At 54.3% G+C, this 20,091-nt stretch overlaps 1 protein-coding gene across 5 annotated transcripts in view; it reads right to left on the minus strand.

The window, feature by feature from the left end:
* The window catches only part of SLC37A1 (solute carrier family 37 member 1), a 45,495-nt gene extending 29,850 nt beyond the window's left edge, over positions 1 to 15,645 (minus strand). The window contains exons 1-6 of one of the 5 annotated variants that reach the window (XM_037144588.2): positions 15,557 to 15,645; positions 14,696 to 14,878; positions 11,041 to 11,267; positions 4,428 to 4,509; positions 2,227 to 2,359; positions 1,490 to 1,568 (exon numbers count right to left, since the gene is read on the minus strand). In XM_037144588.2, coding sequence (XP_037000483.2) covers positions 1,490 to 1,568; positions 2,227 to 2,359; positions 4,428 to 4,509; positions 11,041 to 11,096 — 350 coding nt within the window. In that variant the 5' untranslated portion in view covers positions 11,097 to 11,267; positions 14,696 to 14,878; positions 15,557 to 15,645. Of the gene's footprint in view, positions 1 to 1,489; positions 1,569 to 2,226; positions 2,360 to 4,427; positions 4,510 to 11,040; positions 11,268 to 13,880; positions 13,964 to 14,695; positions 14,879 to 15,533 lie in introns of those variants that run through there. The other 4 variants (XM_037144587.2, XM_053657742.1, XM_053657743.1 and 1 more) reach the window with 4 other exon arrangements.
* Positions 15,646 to 20,091: the final 4,446 nt, after the last annotated feature.

The raw sequence follows: 20,091 nt of genomic DNA on the forward strand, positions 1-20,091 counted from the left end.
CGACACCAAGTTACAATTTCAACTGTCAACCTGTAGACAAATGTCATAAAAAGGGATCACCTGTGACCATGAGCCAGTCTCTTGGCCTCTAAACTGTCATTAAGTTACTCACCCACATTAACTGCATTAACTGGGCCCAAATTTGAGCTCTGCTTAGAAATTTTAGCCTCCGCTGGTGTGGCTCAGTGGATTGGGCACTGGCCTATGAACCAAAGGGTCGCTGGTTTGATTCCCAGTCAGGGCACCTGCCTGGGTTGTAGGCCAGGCCCTCAGTAGGGGGTGCAAGAGAGGGAACCACACACCGATGTTTCTCTCTTTCTCCCTCCCTTCCCCTCTCTCTAAAAATAAGTAAATAAAAAAGGCACACGGTGCAGCCCGGCTGCCTCCCAGGCCGAGGAAGCCTGAGGCCTCCATGGCACTTGCCGTCAGTCGGGCCCATGTTCTGCAGGGCACCGCACGCTTCGGGCTTCTGGACGTGCCACTGCCCCCTTTGCAAATACCAACACAGTGAAGGAAGCTATCCACTCCAGAGAGACGGCCTGGCCCAACCACCCGCAGGGCACGGGGCTGGGGCGGGGCCCAGGCCTCAGGGAGATTCTCAAATCTGTCAAGATCTAAGTCTCTGAACAGAAGCCTCTCGAGTTAAAGGGCTCTGTCCCTATTATGCCGTTTCTTCCCCAGCCTGGCTGGACTGACATAACACCAGTGTTTAACCTGCCAAACGCATGTCCTGTTACTCACTCTACACTTACACCTTCAGGTCAAGGTCAGTTCAATAGGATCAAGAACCCAGGATAATAATAATCACATGTGACAGACACTGGGCACACACCACTTCCGGCACTGTGCTGAGTGTCCTGTGTGTGTCAAATCCCCCCCACAGTCCTGCGAGGTGAGAACTACCTTCCCCGCATTTTGCAGAGCCACAGAGAACTGCCCTCGGCCACAGGAGCAGGCAGCTCAGGTCACAGCAGAGTGTCTCTGCGCGCGCCCCAGCCACCATACTGCGTGGCCTCGTGCTCAGCTGAGGGGCTCTGTGTGGGCTGTCCAGGTGGACACACCCGGCGCACACTTGTAAACTGTGGAATTGGTGACTTGGGACCGTAAACAGATGGCGGCCCCTGAGACCATGGCCGAGGATGTGCTCCGCTGAGCATCGCCAAGAGCCACCAGTGCCCTGTGCCCAGGGGACCACACCCCGGCAGGGCTCACATGCGTCTGAGACCCGAGGGCCAGGAAAGCCACCTGTGAACAGTCCGCCTGAGCAGCGCAGTGCCCGGGTCTTCTAAACCACCCTGTGGTCATGTCCTCACAGACACAGCAGAGCACACTGGCTCTTGCTTTTTCCTTGTCCCTGAGAAGAGCCTGGACAGTAAGTGACCTGCGGGTGGGGCTCGTGTCACGCGTCCTGTGCACCTCGGCGCACCAGAGACGGTTCTGCACTGAGCGGAGTAACCGGCCAGGGCCTCGCACAGCGGAGCAGACCTACCTCAGGTACATGCCGACGGCGTAGGCGCACAGAAAGGAGTAGTCCAGGGCCCCGAGCAGCTGCTGGTAGTTGTCCTGATCTGCACGGGTGGAGGCGGAGAGCGGAGTGGCGCTTCATCCCCACCAAACACTGTATGTGTGTTGGAGTGGGCAGGGCGGGAAGATACAGGCATCTGCCCTCTGGGTGTGGGTGCTGGACGCTGGGCTCCGAGGAGGGACACAGAGGATGCGGCAGCACACCTGCCGCTGGCTTCTCGGCAAAGGAAAATGCGGCCACCACATTCCGAACAACCACTAAGTACACGTTACTGGTGGGAATGGACCCACGTGGCTCACAGTGGGCATCAGCTTCTTCATTTCCTTCACCGCCCCGCCGAGGCCAGCCCCACACGGGTCTCTCCTTTCCACCCACGGTTCCTGCTCTGCGCGCCCTGACTTTCGGCTCTGACACACGCCACCTGTAAGCTGTTTTCAGCAGACCTCCTCACGGGGAGGGTCTTCGTTCAGGTGGTGGAACCCTGGCACACACAGGCCCCATGACACAGCAGCAGTGGCAGAGTGGGACCCAGGATGGGACAGAGTTGCTCCCTGAGACACGATCCCACTCAGGAACACCAACATGGCAGCCCAATTGGCAAGGCCAGGAGAGCTGGGCCGCGCCTGAAGCCTCCTGGCCCTCCCATGTGCAGAGCCCTGCAGGGACGCCCGGCTTCAGAGGTGTGCAGACAGGGGACTCACCGAACGGGGCCCAGCCGCAGTCGGTCTCGTTGTCTGGGAGCTGGTGAGTGGCGACACCGCTGGCTATTTGGCTCTGGCCGTCGGGTCTGACTCTGCCCTTATTCACAGGAGCACAGTACCTGTGGAGCTCACCCTAGGACATCCACAGGGAGGCCAGAGGCCAGAGAGAGGAAGCGCAGCAGGTGAGTTCAGCAGGAGGCAGAGTACCAGCAGCGCCCCTCTTTCCGGCCTTGGGGAAGGAGTCACGGCCGGGGCAGGCTGCCTGCAGGACCCACAGCAGCTGGTGGGCCGGTTTCGCGGGCTCCAGCAGCCCCGCTCCTGAGCACACGCAGCAAACCCAAGCACGTCCAGGGCCACCAGAGACGACCGCTCAGGGCAGCTGTGCCGCTGAAAGCTGGCCGCCTGTGGCCCTCGGACCGCCTGCCCAGAGCGGGCGGCAGACTCATCCGGTCGGTTTCTACAGCTGCGTGCTGCCCCGTACAAGGGAACCAGCGCCCGCTCCCCACAACGACAAGGACGCCTCAAGGACAATAAGCCCGACACAAAGGAACTCAAACGGTGGACTCCATTTCCACGTATGAGGTTCAAGAACAGGCTCTGTGGGGCCCTTGGTGAGAGTCGGGGTTGCCTGGCGTGGGTATGACGGGGGACAGGTCACAAGCAGCCTTCAGGGGGTGAAAAGGGCCCAGACCTCTCAGCCAGGCGATCATTTCCTGGGTAAGTGTAAGTATCTGTCCTGGCATGGTACATGGGACGTGGCCGCGTGGCGGTCACGTGGCTGTGTCACCGTTACTGGCACACTGCCCTCAAAATCTAGCCGAGGGTCCTGCTTCACAAACTCAAAGTCGCTATTTGCCAAGCAGCTTTCCCCGGCAGAGCTCGTCCTCTGTAGGGGCTGGGGGCTCCCCTTGGTGAGTGAGCCCTGTCTCTTGCCCTGGCCTGTGCTCAGCTTACTTACACTCCGCCAGGGTGACTGAGTGGGGCTGTGGACATGACCTTGAGCTCCGGTCAGAGACGTGGTGGGGCGCACAGTCCTTCCCTGTCTAAGGCTGGCATTTTCAGCATTTCCCCGATTCACTAGATTTTATACTTTTTCCTTCTCTTCGCCTTCAGGCGTCAGGTGCTTCTGCCCAGCTGGACAGACCTGAGGCCTCACGGATGCTGCTCTGGTCAGTTTTCAGTAACAAAGCTACAGGTCGGACAGGAGGGAACTGGGGCCAGGGCTGGGGTGGGTTCTGACACAACCCTTCCACGGAAGCAAGGGACAAGGAAGGTGGCAGACCGTGACTGTAAGTAGAATTTTAACATTCTCTGTTGTCATTTAAGGGAGGAGCCACCCATGGGAAATAGAAAAGGTTACACACGCTCCATGTCCATTTCCTAAACAAGCAGAACAGCATTTCCGTATAGTTTTGTGCTGTGACAAAAGGCAGCCTCGCGTCCTTCCTGGCAGGGACTCAGGCTCTAGGCTGGGAGCCCGGTGCCCCTGGGCCGGCTTCGGACTTCCACTGAGTCACGGGAACTCTCTACCGCCAGGTACTCAGCCAGTGTAACCCAGTATAACCCCGCCCTGGGTCCGTGTCCCTGCTGACGACTAGAAGTGAGGGGGGGGGGGAGATGATGCGCTGTATGGGAGCTACCTTCAGCAACAGACAATTCCTTATTCCTCCCACAGTCAAGAGTGCAAAGCCGTTCAGGCCTGCTGACAACCTAGGCTAAGTGATGTAATTCCAAGGAGGGTCAGAAAATCTTGTTGCTCCCCCCAGTCATAACCGGCTACTGTGTAGGACCGTCTGCTCGAATCTTTCCTCAGTCTCGTTAAGCGGGAGCCTGTCTGACAGCCTCTCCCACCCGTCACTCGAACAGAGACTCAGAGTTCCGAGAATAACGAGGACCCACTGCCACAGCCCAACTCCGATCTGCACGTGACGGGCGTGGAAGCCATTTGGGACAACTTAAGACTGGATGTTTTGGAGAGAAAATTCACACAAGACAGGAATATGTATGTATTTCATTAAGCTTTAGAATTCTGTAACTGTCAGGGAATATAATTGAAAGTATACTACCTCTGAAAGCATCTCCACTCAGCTTGCCCCCGCTCCCCCCAGCGCCCCCGCCCCCATCAGTCGCCTTGTAAAGTAACAAGTTCATTATCGAGATTACAGTCAGGATAGGAAACGGAGTGTTTTATGATTTCTTACCTTAACTATGCTGATAGGCTTTCGAGATAAGTGGAAACTCGCATAGAGCAAAAATGTCAAGATAAAAATGAAGGCTCTGTACCTGAAACACAAAACCGGGGCAGAAAACGAAAGCCAGGAATGAGCTGCAGGAAGAATCCACGGTGACTGTCATTCTTAAGTTTTCTTACACTGTGTATTATTCGTCCAGTCCTACATCAATTATTCACCCTATTTATAATATCACTGTACTATTATATGAACAAAGTGGGACTTCTGTCCAAATTGAAACTATTTAAACATTCATTAAAAGAACTACAATTGAAGAGAAACCTGGGACTCAGAAGATGAACACATGCTCACAAAGCAGACAAGACAGGATTATTTAGTGTGAAGCAAAATTAACTGCAAGCTTCTTGTAAGGCTGCCATTCTGGGCATTTAAGATCATAGTTTTCCCTTTTTAGTTTCCATGCAACTTTTCAGAAGCACATGAGCGAGGCAAGAACGTAAATATCTCACTGACCTCAATGAGAAAAACCCAGTGATGCTCACAAGCTATGAATAAGGCCGGCGGTATAAAAATGCTGGCTTAAAGCCCAGCTGTTCTTTTTGGCTTATGAGAAAAGCAGTAAGGGGGAGGTGCTGAAATATATGGAAGTCTAAAGGAAAGAAGCTTCTTTAGTAAGAAAACGGAAGTTTATTCCAGTCTAAAAATTTGAACCACACTATGGAAAAATATTTCCTAAGGCAAAAAAAAAAGTCAGGAGAAAAAGAGTTTGATAGGAGGTGAAGACAAGGGGCTTCCACCAGGGGGCAGGTTCTTCAATGTCCTGAGACCCTGCCTCTCACCCTGAGTCACCTGGCCCATATCTGGCCCGAAAAGGCCAATGACTTTCAAGTCGAGCGATGGCTGGCACTGATAGTTACCCACGAACAGAGACAGGTGGGGACACTGGGGGGACAGGGAAACCCTTCCTTCAGTCTCCTGTCCACGTTGTGCTTTACTCCTCAAGGGCAGCCAGCGCTCAGTGAATAACACACAGAACTCTAGGGGAGCCTACCTCTTTGGCTTCTTTACAGAAATAAATATTTCTAGATTAAAAAAAAATAAAGATCCTATTTCAGGTGGGAGATAAAGGACTGATGAGACGATCAGACACCTGCACCTTAGGGAAAGGAAAACACCAAACCCACTTGCCAGGCACCAAGAAGTACTGGATAAATGAGTAAAGAAACGACCCCGTATGCTCCTCCTCATCACAAAAGCACTGATGGCTTTCCTGGCAGTCTTTGCTTTCTGAGCCCATGCCAGTGACCAGGTGGGAAAGAAGTAAATCTATAAATAAGTGTGTATTTTATCCCAAGGAGCAGAGACCATGCAGGTGCAGAGGTTTAGTTATAAAGTCCAGGCCTCTGTCCTGTGGTTCTGAAAACCGTCTGTTGGGGTGGAGAATGGAAGTCTCTCAATTATTTGCTGAAAGCTCTGTTACCCCACGCACTGCTACTGGTGCCTTAAATTGCCAGCATAGGAAGAGTCTATAGACTATTGGAACTCTGTGAGCTTCAATACCCAAATTTCCAACACACAGGTGGATTCGCTGGCCAACTGGTGCCTCACCGAATGTAAATTACTGGGGCGAGTACAGTCTGTGGGGAGCCCTGAGCTGTCCCCATTTGGGCACAGGGGTCCCTTTCCCAATCTCCACGAGGAGTTACCTTCCCACCTCAGAGTACGGAGGGCGATCTGCAGCCCCCGAGGAAGCGGTGCACTACCAGTCGCCACTATATGACCCCTGGGAGAATCCGAATGTCCTCTCGCCCAGCTGAGAAGGGTTTTGAGAAAGTAGCTTCACTTTAAATGAACCTCGGGTTGATGCTCTCTACCAAGATAGATGTTCATGCTTTCTACCAAGACGGAAACAGAACATTCTAGTTATAAATACTTCATTTTTCAAGTATGTTACCATATTTACAAAATGGAATACATGACCCGGAAATAAAGAGCCCCTCCATCTGTCCAGACATCTGAAAAGCCCCGGGCCCTCACATACCAGCACTCTCAGGGAGACTCGCTGTCTAGGTTCTGGGAACCTGGTCACCACTCCTGGGCCCCCGCCCCTTCTCTGACTGCTGGTTCTGCAGGACCGCTCACCGGCCCTGGGCCGGGGGACAACGGGGTTCCAGGGCTGTGCTGCAGGGCGGCAGGGGGTGCCGTGTGTAGCACGTGCCCAGGGACACTCCGCGCACACGTGGGCGGCAGAGGGGAGCAGCACACGCTGAACTGAATCTGCAGCTCATTCTCTGTGGAAGTGAAATCCCTCGAGGCGGCGGCCCGCAGGTTGCTAGGTTCCCAAAGAGAACCTTTTCGCTTCTGCGGGGTCATCCTGGGTTAAGGGACTAGAGTCCTAAACAACTCTCCTAAGTCCTTTGCCCGTATTGTAATTCTTTCTTCATTTTCTTTCTGCCTTTGTCATGTACGATACCAGGATTTTAAATGATGTTTGTTTCCTTTTACCTTGTACTGGATTGGATGCCATCCCCCTAAAGTCACATCCCCCTAAAATTCTCAGAATGTGGGCATAGTGTTGCAGATGTAATGAGTCAAGTTGAGGTCATATTTAACTCATGTGTGACCACGAATCCAATGAGATATAAATCCAGTGACTGATGTCCTTATAAAAGCCATGTGAAGACACAGACAGGCGGGGAGGAAGGCCAGGAGTCAACAGAGGCCCAGCCAGACAAGGAGCCGCAGGGACTGCCAGCTACCACCCGAGGCTGGAGAAGGCAGGAAGCATTCTTCCCCGGAGCCTTCGGTGGGGGCGCAGCCCTGCTGACGCCTGGATCTCAAACTCCTGGCCTCCAGAACAGTGAGAACAAATGTGCTGTTTTAAGCCACCCAGAGTGTGGCGCTTTATTACAGCAGCCCTCGGAAACTAACACAATCCTGTACCTTTTGTGTTTGGTATTACATTCAGGCTTGTGGATATTAAGAAAACGCAATTAAAAATGAACTACCTAATGCTTTCCTTCATTAGTGCTTCACCGACTTTTTGAAGTCACGTCGGACTCTGGCATTCTTCGCATCCACCAATATTACAGCAAGAGCATTTGAGCCAACCTCAAGTTTCCAGCCAAGAAAGCCTATCTTGGCAATGACAGTCGCTGTGCACCTTCAAAGCTTCCTTAGAAATGTTCCCAGAGGCAAATTAAAAGACTCCATGCAGAATACGTGTCCTTTTGGGAAGGTTATTTATCTCAGTCACATGCAAATAAGGAATGAACAAGTGCTGTGGACGAGAGGTGCTGAGCAGTGTGACTTGGCCCAGAAATACCCCTCCTTTAGAAACAAGGAAAGCACCCACGGCAGCCGGGCCGGAGTCCTGTTCAGAGTTCCTGAGGGGAGGCATGGGGCCCGGGTGGCCTCAGCACTGGTCACGTGGTTAAGGGGCTGCGGGCCAGGTGCCCCTCGGGGAAGCTACAACTTTCCCCTCTAAACAGCAAATGAGGAAGTTGTGGGAACACACTTGCAGATGAAGAACCGGTCGCTCCAACTTTCCCACAGCAGTGTGCGTCCCTCCCTCGGTGACCCTCACCGAAATAGCACTGCTGACGGTGACAGGAAGGCTATCGAGGTTGAGGGACGCTCCTGCTCTCCTAAGGAGCTGGTGTTTTGCTGTGCGGAAGAGCTTTACTTTCTCCTACTTGTGCACTGAATTATAGTTGTGTGGACTCACTGGATTCAGAATGTACCCAGTGAGCTAAAATCTGTTACTAGTGTTGTTTATTTTAGATCTCAAATCATCCCAGATGTGACGGTGAGAGTCCCTTCATTTTTAAGCATCTCCTTATTTTCTGGCACAAGATATTCCCGGATCCTCTCACCTCCCCTGCCCCAGGGCTGACCTAGTCCCCGAAGACGCCAGCTCCTTGCGTGGGGACGGCACACAGAAACCAAGATCTGGCACCAGGCGTGCTCACTGCTGCAGGTGCTGCTGTCCCCAGGGTCTCTCAGTGGGCAGGGACAGGGCAGGGGTGTGGTATTTTACACACACAGGTAACACCTACTACACACATACCACGTACACACAGCCACTTCTCCCCTGATTTCTCACCAGTTTTTTTTGCTTTCTTTAATTCCAATCCAATACAATGTGATTCATTCAGCCCCTCCCCTCCCCATATTTTTAATTCCCTCGCCATCAGTGAGAAGCTGGCTCCCTTCTGTGTATTCCCGTCAAAAATGCGTAATCTGACCCTAAGCATGAGGAAATACTAGACACATCCAAAACCAAATACAGTCCATAAAAAAATGGCTTGTTCCCATCAAAAATGTCAAGGTCATAAAAGACGAAGAAAGGCCAAGAAACAGTTTCGGATGAAAGGAGGTTAAGCCCACAGGGCGGCGTGACCCTGGACTGGACCCTGGGCCGTAAAAGGCATTAGGGGACGCCCAATATAATTCTGATGTGGACTTCAGACTAGATGGTAGCATTGTATCAGTGTTAAATTTCCTGATTTGGGTCCTTGTATGCAGTTAGGTGAGAATTCTTGTTTAGAGGAAATGCACACTGAAGAATTTAGAATCAAAGGACATGGCACCTGTAACTTACTCTCAGACAGTTTGTTAAGAAACATGTGCATGTGTGTGCACGCACACGGAGAAGAAATGAGGCGTGATGTTAAGGACTCGTCTGCCGGCCCGGCCCAGGCCCCACGGCTGGATGACACGCACGCTAACAGCCTCTCTGCCCTTGGTTCACCCACTCAAGAGTCAAAGCCCCACGAGGAGCCCTGCAGCCCCTCCTGCCTCCCACCCTGCCTCCCGCTGGACCTGCGTTGTTCCAGGAGGCTCCTGGGAGCAGAACCTCGAGGGCCTCCGCCAGCTGCCGCGGTGAGACGGGAGTCCCGAGACTCGCCTGCCTACCCAGCCGCACTCAGAGGGGGGAGTCAGTTCCCAACGGGAACGCGAAATGCTGCCAGGAACAGGCAGGTGTGCTGCGTGGAACCACAAAAAATGTCCTTCCAAGGAATGTTAACGCCAGTCTCTTTAGGGTTGCTAAAGCTCAGCTAAAAATAAGTTTTAAAGGTCAAAGAGCAAGTTGGAGGCACGGAGGGAATGGAATGAAGACAAACTCTGTGTCTTTCCTACGCCAAATGCGGTCAGCAGGTTGAGGGCACCACCACCTGGGAAACGCAGGCTCTCAGGCCACCGGAGACCCGCTGAGTCAGAACGTGCACTCGAACGAGTTCTCAGGGCAAGTCGCACGCTCGCTCAAGTTCGAGATGCACTGCTCTGTCTCTGTAGCTCTCAACCTCAAAAAAATAAGAGTCTGTGATACACAGGAATTTTACAGCAGCTCTTTGTAACATTCTCATAATTCTGTGAGTTTGAAAACTGCATCAAAATAAAGTTGTAAAACAAAGAAGCTAAAGATGAACGCTCTGGAAATAAAAGGTAAGTGTTTAAACACCTGTGGCTAGATTTGCAGCGGACTTGAAATGAGTCAACAAGGGAACAGCTCTGGAAAGAACGAGACCCAGTGGGTGCTCCACCATCTAGAGGGGCCTGAGAAGATGCCGAGGGTGTGGCGGCCACCAGTGGGTGGTTGTGACGGAGACGAAGGGGTTCCAGAATGGGCCGCTATGGTGTAAAAATTATTTTGAGCAGAAAGCATTTGCGTTCCTAGAATCTCTTCTCCGTCTGAAAGCAGAGCCTCCCTCAAGAACTCGGCTGCTCTGAGTGGCTCCCTGGGAGCACCAGGGAGGCGGACTCGGTACTGAAGACCAGAAGTGTCCACACCGCACCCTAATAGCCACCGTCAGGACAGTGACACAGCGCTCATGTGTCGTCCTAAGGCCCATTTGCCTTTCCAAACCTGTTTTCCCATCAGTGCTTTCTCCTCCTCTTCCCCCCATCAAGAATTTGGCATAACAGCCGCTGTGAGTCATGTTTTTCTGTAAACTCCTGCATAAACGTGATTCAATTCTCTTCTTTTGTCAGTTTAATTTGCATGCCCCCAATTATTGAACCTAAGAGAGCACAGGAAAATTTTACCCTTCCCGACTGAGATCAGCAGGGAAGACGCCACTGAGGGTACACGCCAGAGGCCAGAGAGCCCGGCTCCAGTCTGACTCTGCCCTTGCTCCTGGCTTCCTCCAAGGAGGACGGGGTTCATGACCCCCCGCCACCTTCCCCAGAGAAGGGCTCTCACAGAGCAGGCAAGAGAGGTGCTCTCGGAGCAGAAAGCTGTGTTCTGGTCGGCATCTAACTTACTTGGATGTTCCCTTCTCTCTGAAGTTCTGCCCCAGCTGGGCCGCACGCTGAGCTCAGAGTTCATGTACTGCTTTCACTCACCGGCATGTGAGAGTCCTGCCGGCAGCCAGCGGTCTGTGGGGGCCGCTGTGATTACAGAAAACACTGGAGACCTGGAAGGAGTCTACATGCTACCTGACATCTCCAGAGCCAGAGACGGAGAACAACTCGGCCATGCTCCTCAGAACTTCCACCACTGAGAAGTGATTCCGTGGTTACGGGGAGGCCACCATCCGTGTGCGTTTTGTCACGAACCCGAGGGGGGGGGGCAGCCAGAGGCACAGTGGTCCTCACCCACCCTCGGCCCAGGACTCACCACTGATCCCGGGAGAATGAGATGATGAAGCGAATGCCGGCAGGGAGTCGAGCCATTTACACACGGACCACGGAGCTCTGGTCACGAAATCAGACGCTTCATAAAGAGGTTGGTAGCCCTGCCTCCGAGTTTCCCACTTGCCCCAGCACTCACGTAGGCTGGAACGTAAGTAGAGGTGTCCTGTTGGGTCTCTCGTCCCCTCTTCCCTCCTGCAGAGGCTTAGCTCTCTACGATGAGAAAGAGGAGTTGAAAGTCAGGTATTCTGGCAGTGGTACCTTGGAATCCCCAGCAGAACATACTCCCTGTTCGGTTGTTACCCAGCCCAGCCCCAGGCTGGCCTTCCAGGACTTCGGGCATGCCCACCACTGGGCCACTAGGTGGCAGCAGTGTCTGCCCTGGGGCGGGGGTGGGAGGTGCTTGTTCGGAGATCACTGAAAGGAATTTCATGTGATGTTCTGATGATAGGAAAGGAACCACTGAGTTCATCTTCACCTGGAAGGCATCTAGAGATCAACCCGCTCACCCTTAACCACAATGCCCTGCGGAATATTAACGTTAAGTGAGACTGGTCTGTGCCCAGCGGTCACACCACGTGCTCCATCAGCAGAGCACACCAGGGGACCAGACGTCTTCCATTCCACCCACTCCGACCGGCCCAGGGCTGAGCCACAGTAACAGAGAGGAACGCAGGCCTGGGTGAGATGGCAGGCCATCAAACCCACCATTCAGCTGTGGCTTCGCAACGGGACCTAAACGCACCTAATGCTGTGGGAATGGACTTCACCTCGTAGCTGCCTCCCCACTTCCCATCTCCTGTGGCCCCTCAGAGGCCAGGGAAATGACCCCATTCTGGAGTCAGAGCTGAAGGCAGAGCAAGACCAGGAGCGGGCGGGGGACCCGAGAACCGAAAAGGGGCCCCGGCACACCTCCTGTCCCAAAGCCAGCCTCATGACTTGTCTTGTTTTTCAGTTTTTCTCCTACACTTGGCAGCAAGGAATCTTTTGACCAATGCGTTAAATAACACAACTTCCGGGATACACAGAGCATGGATTGTTCCGTCTCATCCTTACTGAAAATTCGCTGGTCACGTAATTGTTTTAAAAGAAAGTTACTTTTGAGTCAATGTTAATCTTGATTTAAAGAAGCTGACGTTATTAATGTCCTCACACAGCTTCCTTAGGATAGGGACAAGTAGTGACAAACAGCTCAGATTTGGAGGATTTACACTGATTGGTAAGTGCCTGTCTTCCCAATTAGAACCATTCCCCAGGCTCATTCCAGCCCTCCCTCCAGAGTGAGCTTTCAAAAAATGCTCTCTCTTCAATGATTTTCCTTTATACCAAATCAAAAAACTTCAAAATCCTTGCCAAGCTTTCAACCCCCACCCCAGCGCCTCCCCTCGGGCAGGAGGCAGTGCAGAGGGCCCCTCTGCTCCAGCCAGAGCCACCCCTTTGATCCCACCAGCCAGGCCCCTGGGCCCCACCAGGGCCTTGACGGTTACATGGCCTCAGCTGTTACTCTACCTGGAGGGTCACCAGCCCCTACAGCTGACCTTGGCTCTCTTTCCTGCTAAAAAGTGGAATGGCGGCACTTACACTGTAGGGTTATTATAAAGAGGATGACACTATCCACAGAAAGCCCTTCGCACCAGCTCGGTGGGTAGCAGGTGCTCAGTAAACATGCACCCAGGAAAGGCCTGGGTGAGGCCTTGTGAGCTGGTGCAGAACCCAGCACAGAGTGAGTGCTCAAGAGATGCGTTGAATAAATCTCTACAACTCTTCAAATCTCTAAAATAGCCTTAAAGTATGTTTTACTAAAATGCTCAAAACGAGTGGGCTTCTCTTAGGGTGTAAATAGACTTCAGGAAATGATCCCGGGATGGGGACTGCGGAGGAAAGGGTCTGGTTTAGGTGTTACAGGGTCTGACCGAGGACGGCCAGAGTCCAGCGTCTTCCTGAGTCCCCACACTGCCTCTGGAGGCACAGCTTATCTGGACATACTCTACTGCCATCTACTAAATCAACCGACTGGTCAATAAATCAATCAACCTCAACTCAGTTCTGGTAAAAGCTATAGCACCAACAACAATCCAGGAGGCCCTGGAAAAGCGACGGGAAGAAAGTCCCCAGTGCCTTTGAGATAGGCTCGTCCTGCCCCTGCACGACCCTCCCCCCAGGAAATGGGGGGGAGTTAGTGTTATAACCTCTCCAGGTGAGTGCATCTAGGACATGCGAAGATGGTGGGTTTCCATGTGGGATGCTGAGAGCTCAGCACCATGAGGCCCATTCCTCCAAAGCCTGGGCAGCGCCCACCAAACAGCATTCCACTAACTGGAGTCCCTCCATCTGAGGTCTCCTTGTGGGAGCCACGGCTACTCTGAGAGAGAGGCTGCGCTCACTTCACAGCAGAACAATGAGGCCGGTGGCTGGACCTCAGTCCATGGGGCCAAAGCAGGTCAGGCCAGTTTCCCTCCGTCCCCTCCTCCCTCCCACCTCACTCCTTCCCGCCCTGCCCCTTCAAAGGCAGGGCAGCAGAACTGGATCCAATCTCTTGCTTTAATCCTCTTTTCGGCACACAGCCCAGGTATGTAAGAAGACTTTTTTTAATGGCTCTCACTAGCCGGCACTGGACCTCACCACCCAAACAGGAGACGTGTCAGAAGATCCGGTTTCCTTCCACTGTCAAAGACGGCAACCCGGGAAACAGCCCATCAGCGTGTCTTTATGGAAGTCTGTGTAACACACGCCTCTGAACTCTTCTGCCTGAAGGCCCAACCCAGCCAACCGTTACGAATGACTAGAGAAAAATATGCGTTCCCAGAGCCTTACCCTCAGACTCACCCTGGTGGTCTGAGATACCTAGACCAGCCCTGTGCTCTTCAGAGGTGAAAATAACGAGACTCAGCCTTGAGTAATGGTCACCTCGGCCGAGTAGCTCCACTGGTTAGAGCGTCATCCCCATTCCCAAGGTTTCGGGTTTGATCCCTGGTCAGGGCACATACAAGACGCAACCAATGAATGGGAAAATAAGTGGAACAACAAATGATGTTTTCTCTCTCCCCACCCCCCAGTCAGTAAAAGTTAAAAAAATAAATAAGTCATAGTCAGAGTAATATTGAAGGGATCTTTCCAGAATAATCAAAGCAACCTCATGAGTATTTTAAATAATATACTTAAACAAAAATTCTCTAAAGTGGCTCTTATTTTAAGGCAAAAGTGGGTGGGAAATGTAAACCCCCCAAAACATTCTCTGAGAAACAACTCCCTTTCCAGGAAAAAACAAAGCAAAACACTTTCCACGGTTCCTGCTTTACACACTCTAATCGGCATGAAAGATGAATGACAAGGGTCACCCTGTGGCTTACACACAAAAGCCACTCCTCTCTCCTCGGACCAGCAGGGGACGGAAGTTGATCTGCACCCAACACCTGCCAGCACAGTCCCCGCCAGTGCGGTGAGACATCGCCCTGGAGCGGCAGGATTTCAAGCTCCATCAGGAGAGTTTAACCAGGGAGCAAGGGGAGAGATCCCAGCTAGTTACCCACTCAAACCACCTCACACTACTTAAGTTCGAGGGCAGACGACCCTTCCAGATAGTGACCTCCGGCAGACCAAAGGAAAGACAGGCTTAAGAAACCACGTTTAGAAATTCAAACCTGGGGGTGGGGTGACCGGCTCTCCAGTGTCTTCCGTTCAAATGCAAATCCTGACGGTTGGAGGAGAGCTCCAGCCACCAGCTCAAGAAGAGACCGCCTGGAGAGCAGGAGGACGGGAGAAAGAGGAAAAAGGTGCCCGATGGCGGTGGCCGACGGCTGCGGGACTTTCTGGTGCCTTAAGTCCTACAAATACAGAAGGTCGCCGTCACTCCAGTTGGCAATGAAGCTCACGGGCTCGGAAACCAGCTGCCCAACAGACAAACAACCCAAAGGCCCAGGGTGCTGACGCGCGCCGGCTCCTCCCGGTTGGCTGGTCCCCAGAGCAGGTGGACCCGGCGGGCACGCCCACATCCCCACGGCGCGGCGGACAATGAGCGGGTCTCCTCCGGCCCCATCCCTAGACACCCAGCTGTCATCACGGCGGCCCGAGCGGCTGGGGAGGAGAACGGGCAGGACAGCTCATCTCATTCCTGCCCAGGGCTCCAGCTGGCGGCTGCCGGCCCAGCGCCGGCTCCCCCACCTCCACTCGCCAGGAACGCCTGCGCCGCCACTGCCGGACGCCGGAAGGGGCGCCCGGCCGCTCCTCTAGACCCCTTATCCCGAAGACTTCCCTATGGCCGGGGGAGCTCGAGATTGCCCAGCCCAGGCCAGAGACAAGCACAAAGACAGGCTGAGGGGGAGCAGGGCTCAGGGATCCGGTCCCCATGGGCATCCCCCGCCGACCCCGCCTGTCGGCCCTGGTGGCAGGTGCGGCATGGCCGCGGCGCCCTATTCCCGCAGCCCCGCAGGTGTGGGCGGTGAGAAAGGGTCCCCGCCGATCGCCGACCCTGCGCCTCACCTGCGCTGCCCGGGCCCACTCACCGCAGCCCTGCCGGGCCTCCATGGGCGTTTCCTGCTCGCGACTTCCTGGGGCGGTGCGTGCAGAGGCCCCGCGGCCCTTTCACTTTCCTGCCGTGGGGGGCCAGGCCAGGCGGTGGCTGTAGGCTGGGCCCCTCCCCTTCCCGATAATCTCCTCCCTGAACCTTCCCCCCACCCCCCATCGGAGCCAGCCCAGGATCCCAAAAAGCCCTGGGGGCGCCCCCGTGTGGGCTGGTATTTGCCATCCACCACCCCCAGCTCTCAACTCGCCATCGCCTGCCCGAGATTCTTAGCGCGCTCCTGTGTCTTTGCACCTGCTCTCCAGCCAGCGCAGGGACATATACTGGCTTGTTCTCCACTGGCCAAACCGGGAGCTGCTCCCCAAGGGCTGGTGTCGTCAAGGTAGGACTCACCCAACAGCTGCAAAGCAACACATTGCCCAGCAGGACCTGAGCTAAAGAGTCCCTGCCTGCTCTTGACTCCTACTACCTGGCTTTGACCTCCTTCTCAGGGGTCAGAATCATGACGCCAGCGTTCCATTAGGTGACAGTAGGCCCTGAGCAGAGGCTGCGTTGAACCATCTTCTGTCACAGGCAGCTCCCAGGGCTGTGCTGGAGAACACCAGCCTGGCCCCATTCACTTGAACCTGACACTGCCCCCCCCCCCCGCTGGTGCCTTTGCATCCCCAAACCATCCTCCTCCGAGTCCCACTCTTCTTGTCAAAAATTGACCTTGGGCAGCCCCGGGAAGGGTGGGACTGCAGCCAGGCATTGAAGTGTCTGCAGCCTGCACTTGGTGCACACCGCGTCCAAACCCCGGGGGCCCAGCCCCAGGACTAGAGAAGGGAGGCAGAGACACACTGAAAATGAAGCTCCTGACAGAAGACTGCCCCTGGTTGAAACAATTCTTAATGGCTACAACCAATCCAAGGCCGGCTGTAAATGCCCCGAAAGGTCTATATGGACAGTGCCCGGGGCATCTGGTGGGCACACTGCCCTGCCCTGCCCAGCTCAGAGGCCCCTCATACAGGCCTGGGAAGACCTCTCACTCTTTACCAATCCCATTTCTAGAACACTCTAACACTGTTTTCTGTACACCGAGTTGGGTCATGTCAAATGCACCCCTTCTTTACACTTCTGAGAAGGGTTCACGCAGAAAGGATACCTGCTGGCCTCACGATACCAAGGCCTAAGGTACAGCAACAGGAAGCCTCACGGCTGCCCCGCTCCCGACCCCCATCCTGCAAGGGAGCTGGCCCAGGGTCTCTGGGCTTCTCTCCACCTTTAGCGAGGTCTCTTTCCGCGGACCTCTTCTCTCTCAGCCAACTCCTTCTCCTCACGCCCCATTCCTGGCCATCTCCGAGCCAGCCCAGTCTGGCTCCCAACGCTTCCCCAGCTGAGTCTCTGGCTCAGGGTGCCGTCTGCCCAGGGCTCTTCCTCTCTCCCAGAACTTGGGCGTCAGCCTCCCCGCTTCAAGCTGCCCCCCAGGCAACCCACTTTTCCAGCTGCCTCCAACTGCTGTCCCAAGGCAGGGCAGATCCTGTCATTCCTGACGGATACCCTTCAAGATCCCCACTGCCTGAAGGAATGAGACCAAATTCTTCAGCAGCTGGAAAACAAGGCCTCTCCTAGTGAGTGCAAACTCTGAGGCCCAGGCCAGCTGTCTGTCCTCTCCAGCAACCTTCACTGGGTTTCCGGGGCACGGGAGACACCTCTGTATCCTGACTTGTCATGTGAGTGGGGACTAGCTGTTTCTAAACCTGTCTCAGGGGTTGGAGGGATTCTTGGGACATGTCCCGACTCAGAGGGCAGGACCCATGTTTGCAAACTGTGTGGCACAACACAGGGCATCCTGGTGCGGTTCCGTATTCTCACATAGATAGCGGTGACACGTGTGCGGCATGCTGGGGAAACCAGAGGGCACCCGGCGTGGCCCGGGTCATCTTCGCTAGCTGGAAATATTAGTCTTTTAACTTTATAAAGACTAAGGTGTTGGCCGTTTATCAAATATCAGTCTTTTACATGATTATGAGACACTTAAAGATGTATTAGAGGAGAAAGTAAATTTGTGTAAACTTCTACATAAAACAGTTCACATTCTGGAATGAAAACTTGTAATTGTTCTGATGAGCATCCAGGTTTTGTGCGTGAAACGGCCACACACACTCAGGATGCAGGTGGGACGCCACCACCAAGACACCTCCACGCAAGGAGAGAGCTTGAAGCCGTTCTTCACAATCACGCGCATTTTTCTGGTAAGAATCAAGTGGATTTCCAACTCGGTTGGACTTTTCCTATTCAATATTTCAAAATCAGGACAGAGCGTGCCAGGCTGGCGGTGTGCCCTCGCGCGGCCGCGGACACAGCCAGGGCCCAGGCCCCAGGGACGTGAGCCCAGGTGCCCAGACTCAGGGCTGTCCGGATCACACACTGCCTGGGCGGGACCCTGCTTCCACCCGAAACTTCTACTCGGGCTTTGAGTTTGTTTTGACTTCACCTCAGTGAGAGGAACAGATGAAGTGAGAGGCACGGTCCCTCCGACAGGTGTCTCCGCGATGCCCGCAGAGGCCAGCCCTGCGCCAGCACCCAGACCTCAAAGTCAGCAAGGGGTCTTTGTCTTTGCCTCTGGAGAGTTCATAGAACAAAAGGCGGGTGGTCCATTCAGAGGGAAGTTGCTGTGACAGTGAGGAGGGGGCTTCTATTCATCTCCCAGGGCCGCCCTGACAACGTCCTCAGCCTGGGTGACTTAAGACAATGGAAAGGTGTGGTCACAGAGTTCTGGAGGCCAGAAGTCCAAGACCGGGTGGGTGCTGGCAGGGCCGGCTCCCACCGCAGGCTCCGGCCTCAGTGTCTCCCGGGCCTTTCCCTCAGCTCCTGGCGCAGCCGGCAGCCCTCGGTGTCTCAGCTTGTAGCTGCAGCGCTCTGGTCCACTTCTGCCAGCCAGTGGTGTCTTCCTGTGTGTCTGTGTTCACACTGTCTTCTCTCTGTGTGTCTGTGTGTCTGTCTCTCCGCTCCTAAGGACACCAGTGATACTGGGTTTAAGGTGCCCCCTCCTCCAGGAGGACTTCAACTTTACTAATTACATCTGCAACTATTCTGTTTCCAAAGAAGGCCCCATTCTGAGGTCCCCGGAAGGAAATGAATTTCGTAGGGGACACTATTTAACCCAGTACTGAGCTGTTACATCAGGTTAAACAGGGTGTGGGGAAATTAATGGGGAAAATGTACCCCCCCCCCCCAGCAACATCAGGAAGTCGTTAGCTTCCTAAAGCCCCAAGGACTGGAGAGCTGAGGCAGCAGCAGAACTGCCGGGGGTGGGGGGGTGTCTTTGGTAGGGAAGGCAGCTGGCTGTCAAATTACAGCGCAGCAGGGAAGGGGAGAAGGAATGGAGGGGGGGGGCAGAGTAAACAGCCTGACTTTCCTTTCCTCCTGCCCTGGCACCAACCAACCCCAGAGGGAGGTGGAGACCTACAGCCCCACTGGTGCCCCTCCCTCAAGCGAAGATGGCAGACAGGTGACTAGCAATCCCAACACTGCCTTACGTATTATAATAGAGGGCACTCCACTGGGTGCAAGAGAGGGTCCCCTCACCCAGACTAAAAGGTCACAGGAGGTGACATCTGAGGAGCATAGGAGGACTTGGCAAGGAGCACAAGGCAAGCTGCCAGCTGGTCTGGGGAGTGCTGACGTGCCAGGTGTGTGACGTGGAGCAGGGAGGGCTGGGAGCTCCTGCAGCGATCCAGACCCCAGACGCTGCTGGTGAGTGCACATTCCAGAAAGGTCTAGAAGGGGAGGGAAAGGCCTCAGGCAAGGGAGAGAGAGGAGCCAGGGTTGATCCACAGGTGTCCTGCTTGGACAGCTAAGTGGGTAATGGAGTCTTCAGGAAGAGAGGAAACATACAAAGGACAAACGGACTGGGGAGGGGCTGGGCTAGGAATCAATTCGCACTTGCTGAGTGTTTGGCAATGACAGCAGGGGACTAGACTGAGTTCCCTGATATTTCCGGGTCAGGCAGGGAGGAGGGGCTGGAAGCCAAGGTGGACCCGTGGGAAAAGCCAGGACAGTGTGACGTCCAAGAAGCCCAACGAAGGCGGTGTTTCCAGAAGGGGAGAGAGTGGGACGTAGAGCTGGGCACTGGGAAGAAGTCAGGGTCTGCTGGCTTCACCCAGAAGATGAGGGCTGATGCTTCTGCAGGGTGGGCTGGGCTGGGGCGGGGTGGGTGAGCAGCAGACTGCTGTGGGGATTGAGCGGGGAGTGAGAAAGAAGAGGCAGCATGGAGGGGACAACGGTGTCAGGAGGGAGGAGAGAGGAGACCAACGCTGCAGAGGGCCTGGGGGAGGAGGAAGGGCATTTTAGCGTATGGACACTTGCAAACAGACGGAAGTCGAGAGAACGGTACAGTGCAGCCCTGTGTGCCTGTTACCCAGCCACGCTGGCTATCACTCCGTGGCCAGTTTTGTTTCCTTTCTGTTTTGACCCATTCTCTTCCCCCTACCCCCAGGGTTATTTTGCAGTAAATTCCAGACATGATAATATTTC

Source organism: Artibeus jamaicensis, unplaced genomic scaffold (assembly GCF_021234435.1).
Source record: "Artibeus jamaicensis isolate MK-2021 breed Jamaican fruit bat unplaced genomic scaffold, CSHL_Jam_final scaffold_474, whole genome shotgun sequence".
NCBI lineage: Eukaryota > Metazoa > Chordata > Mammalia > Chiroptera > Phyllostomidae > Artibeus > Artibeus jamaicensis.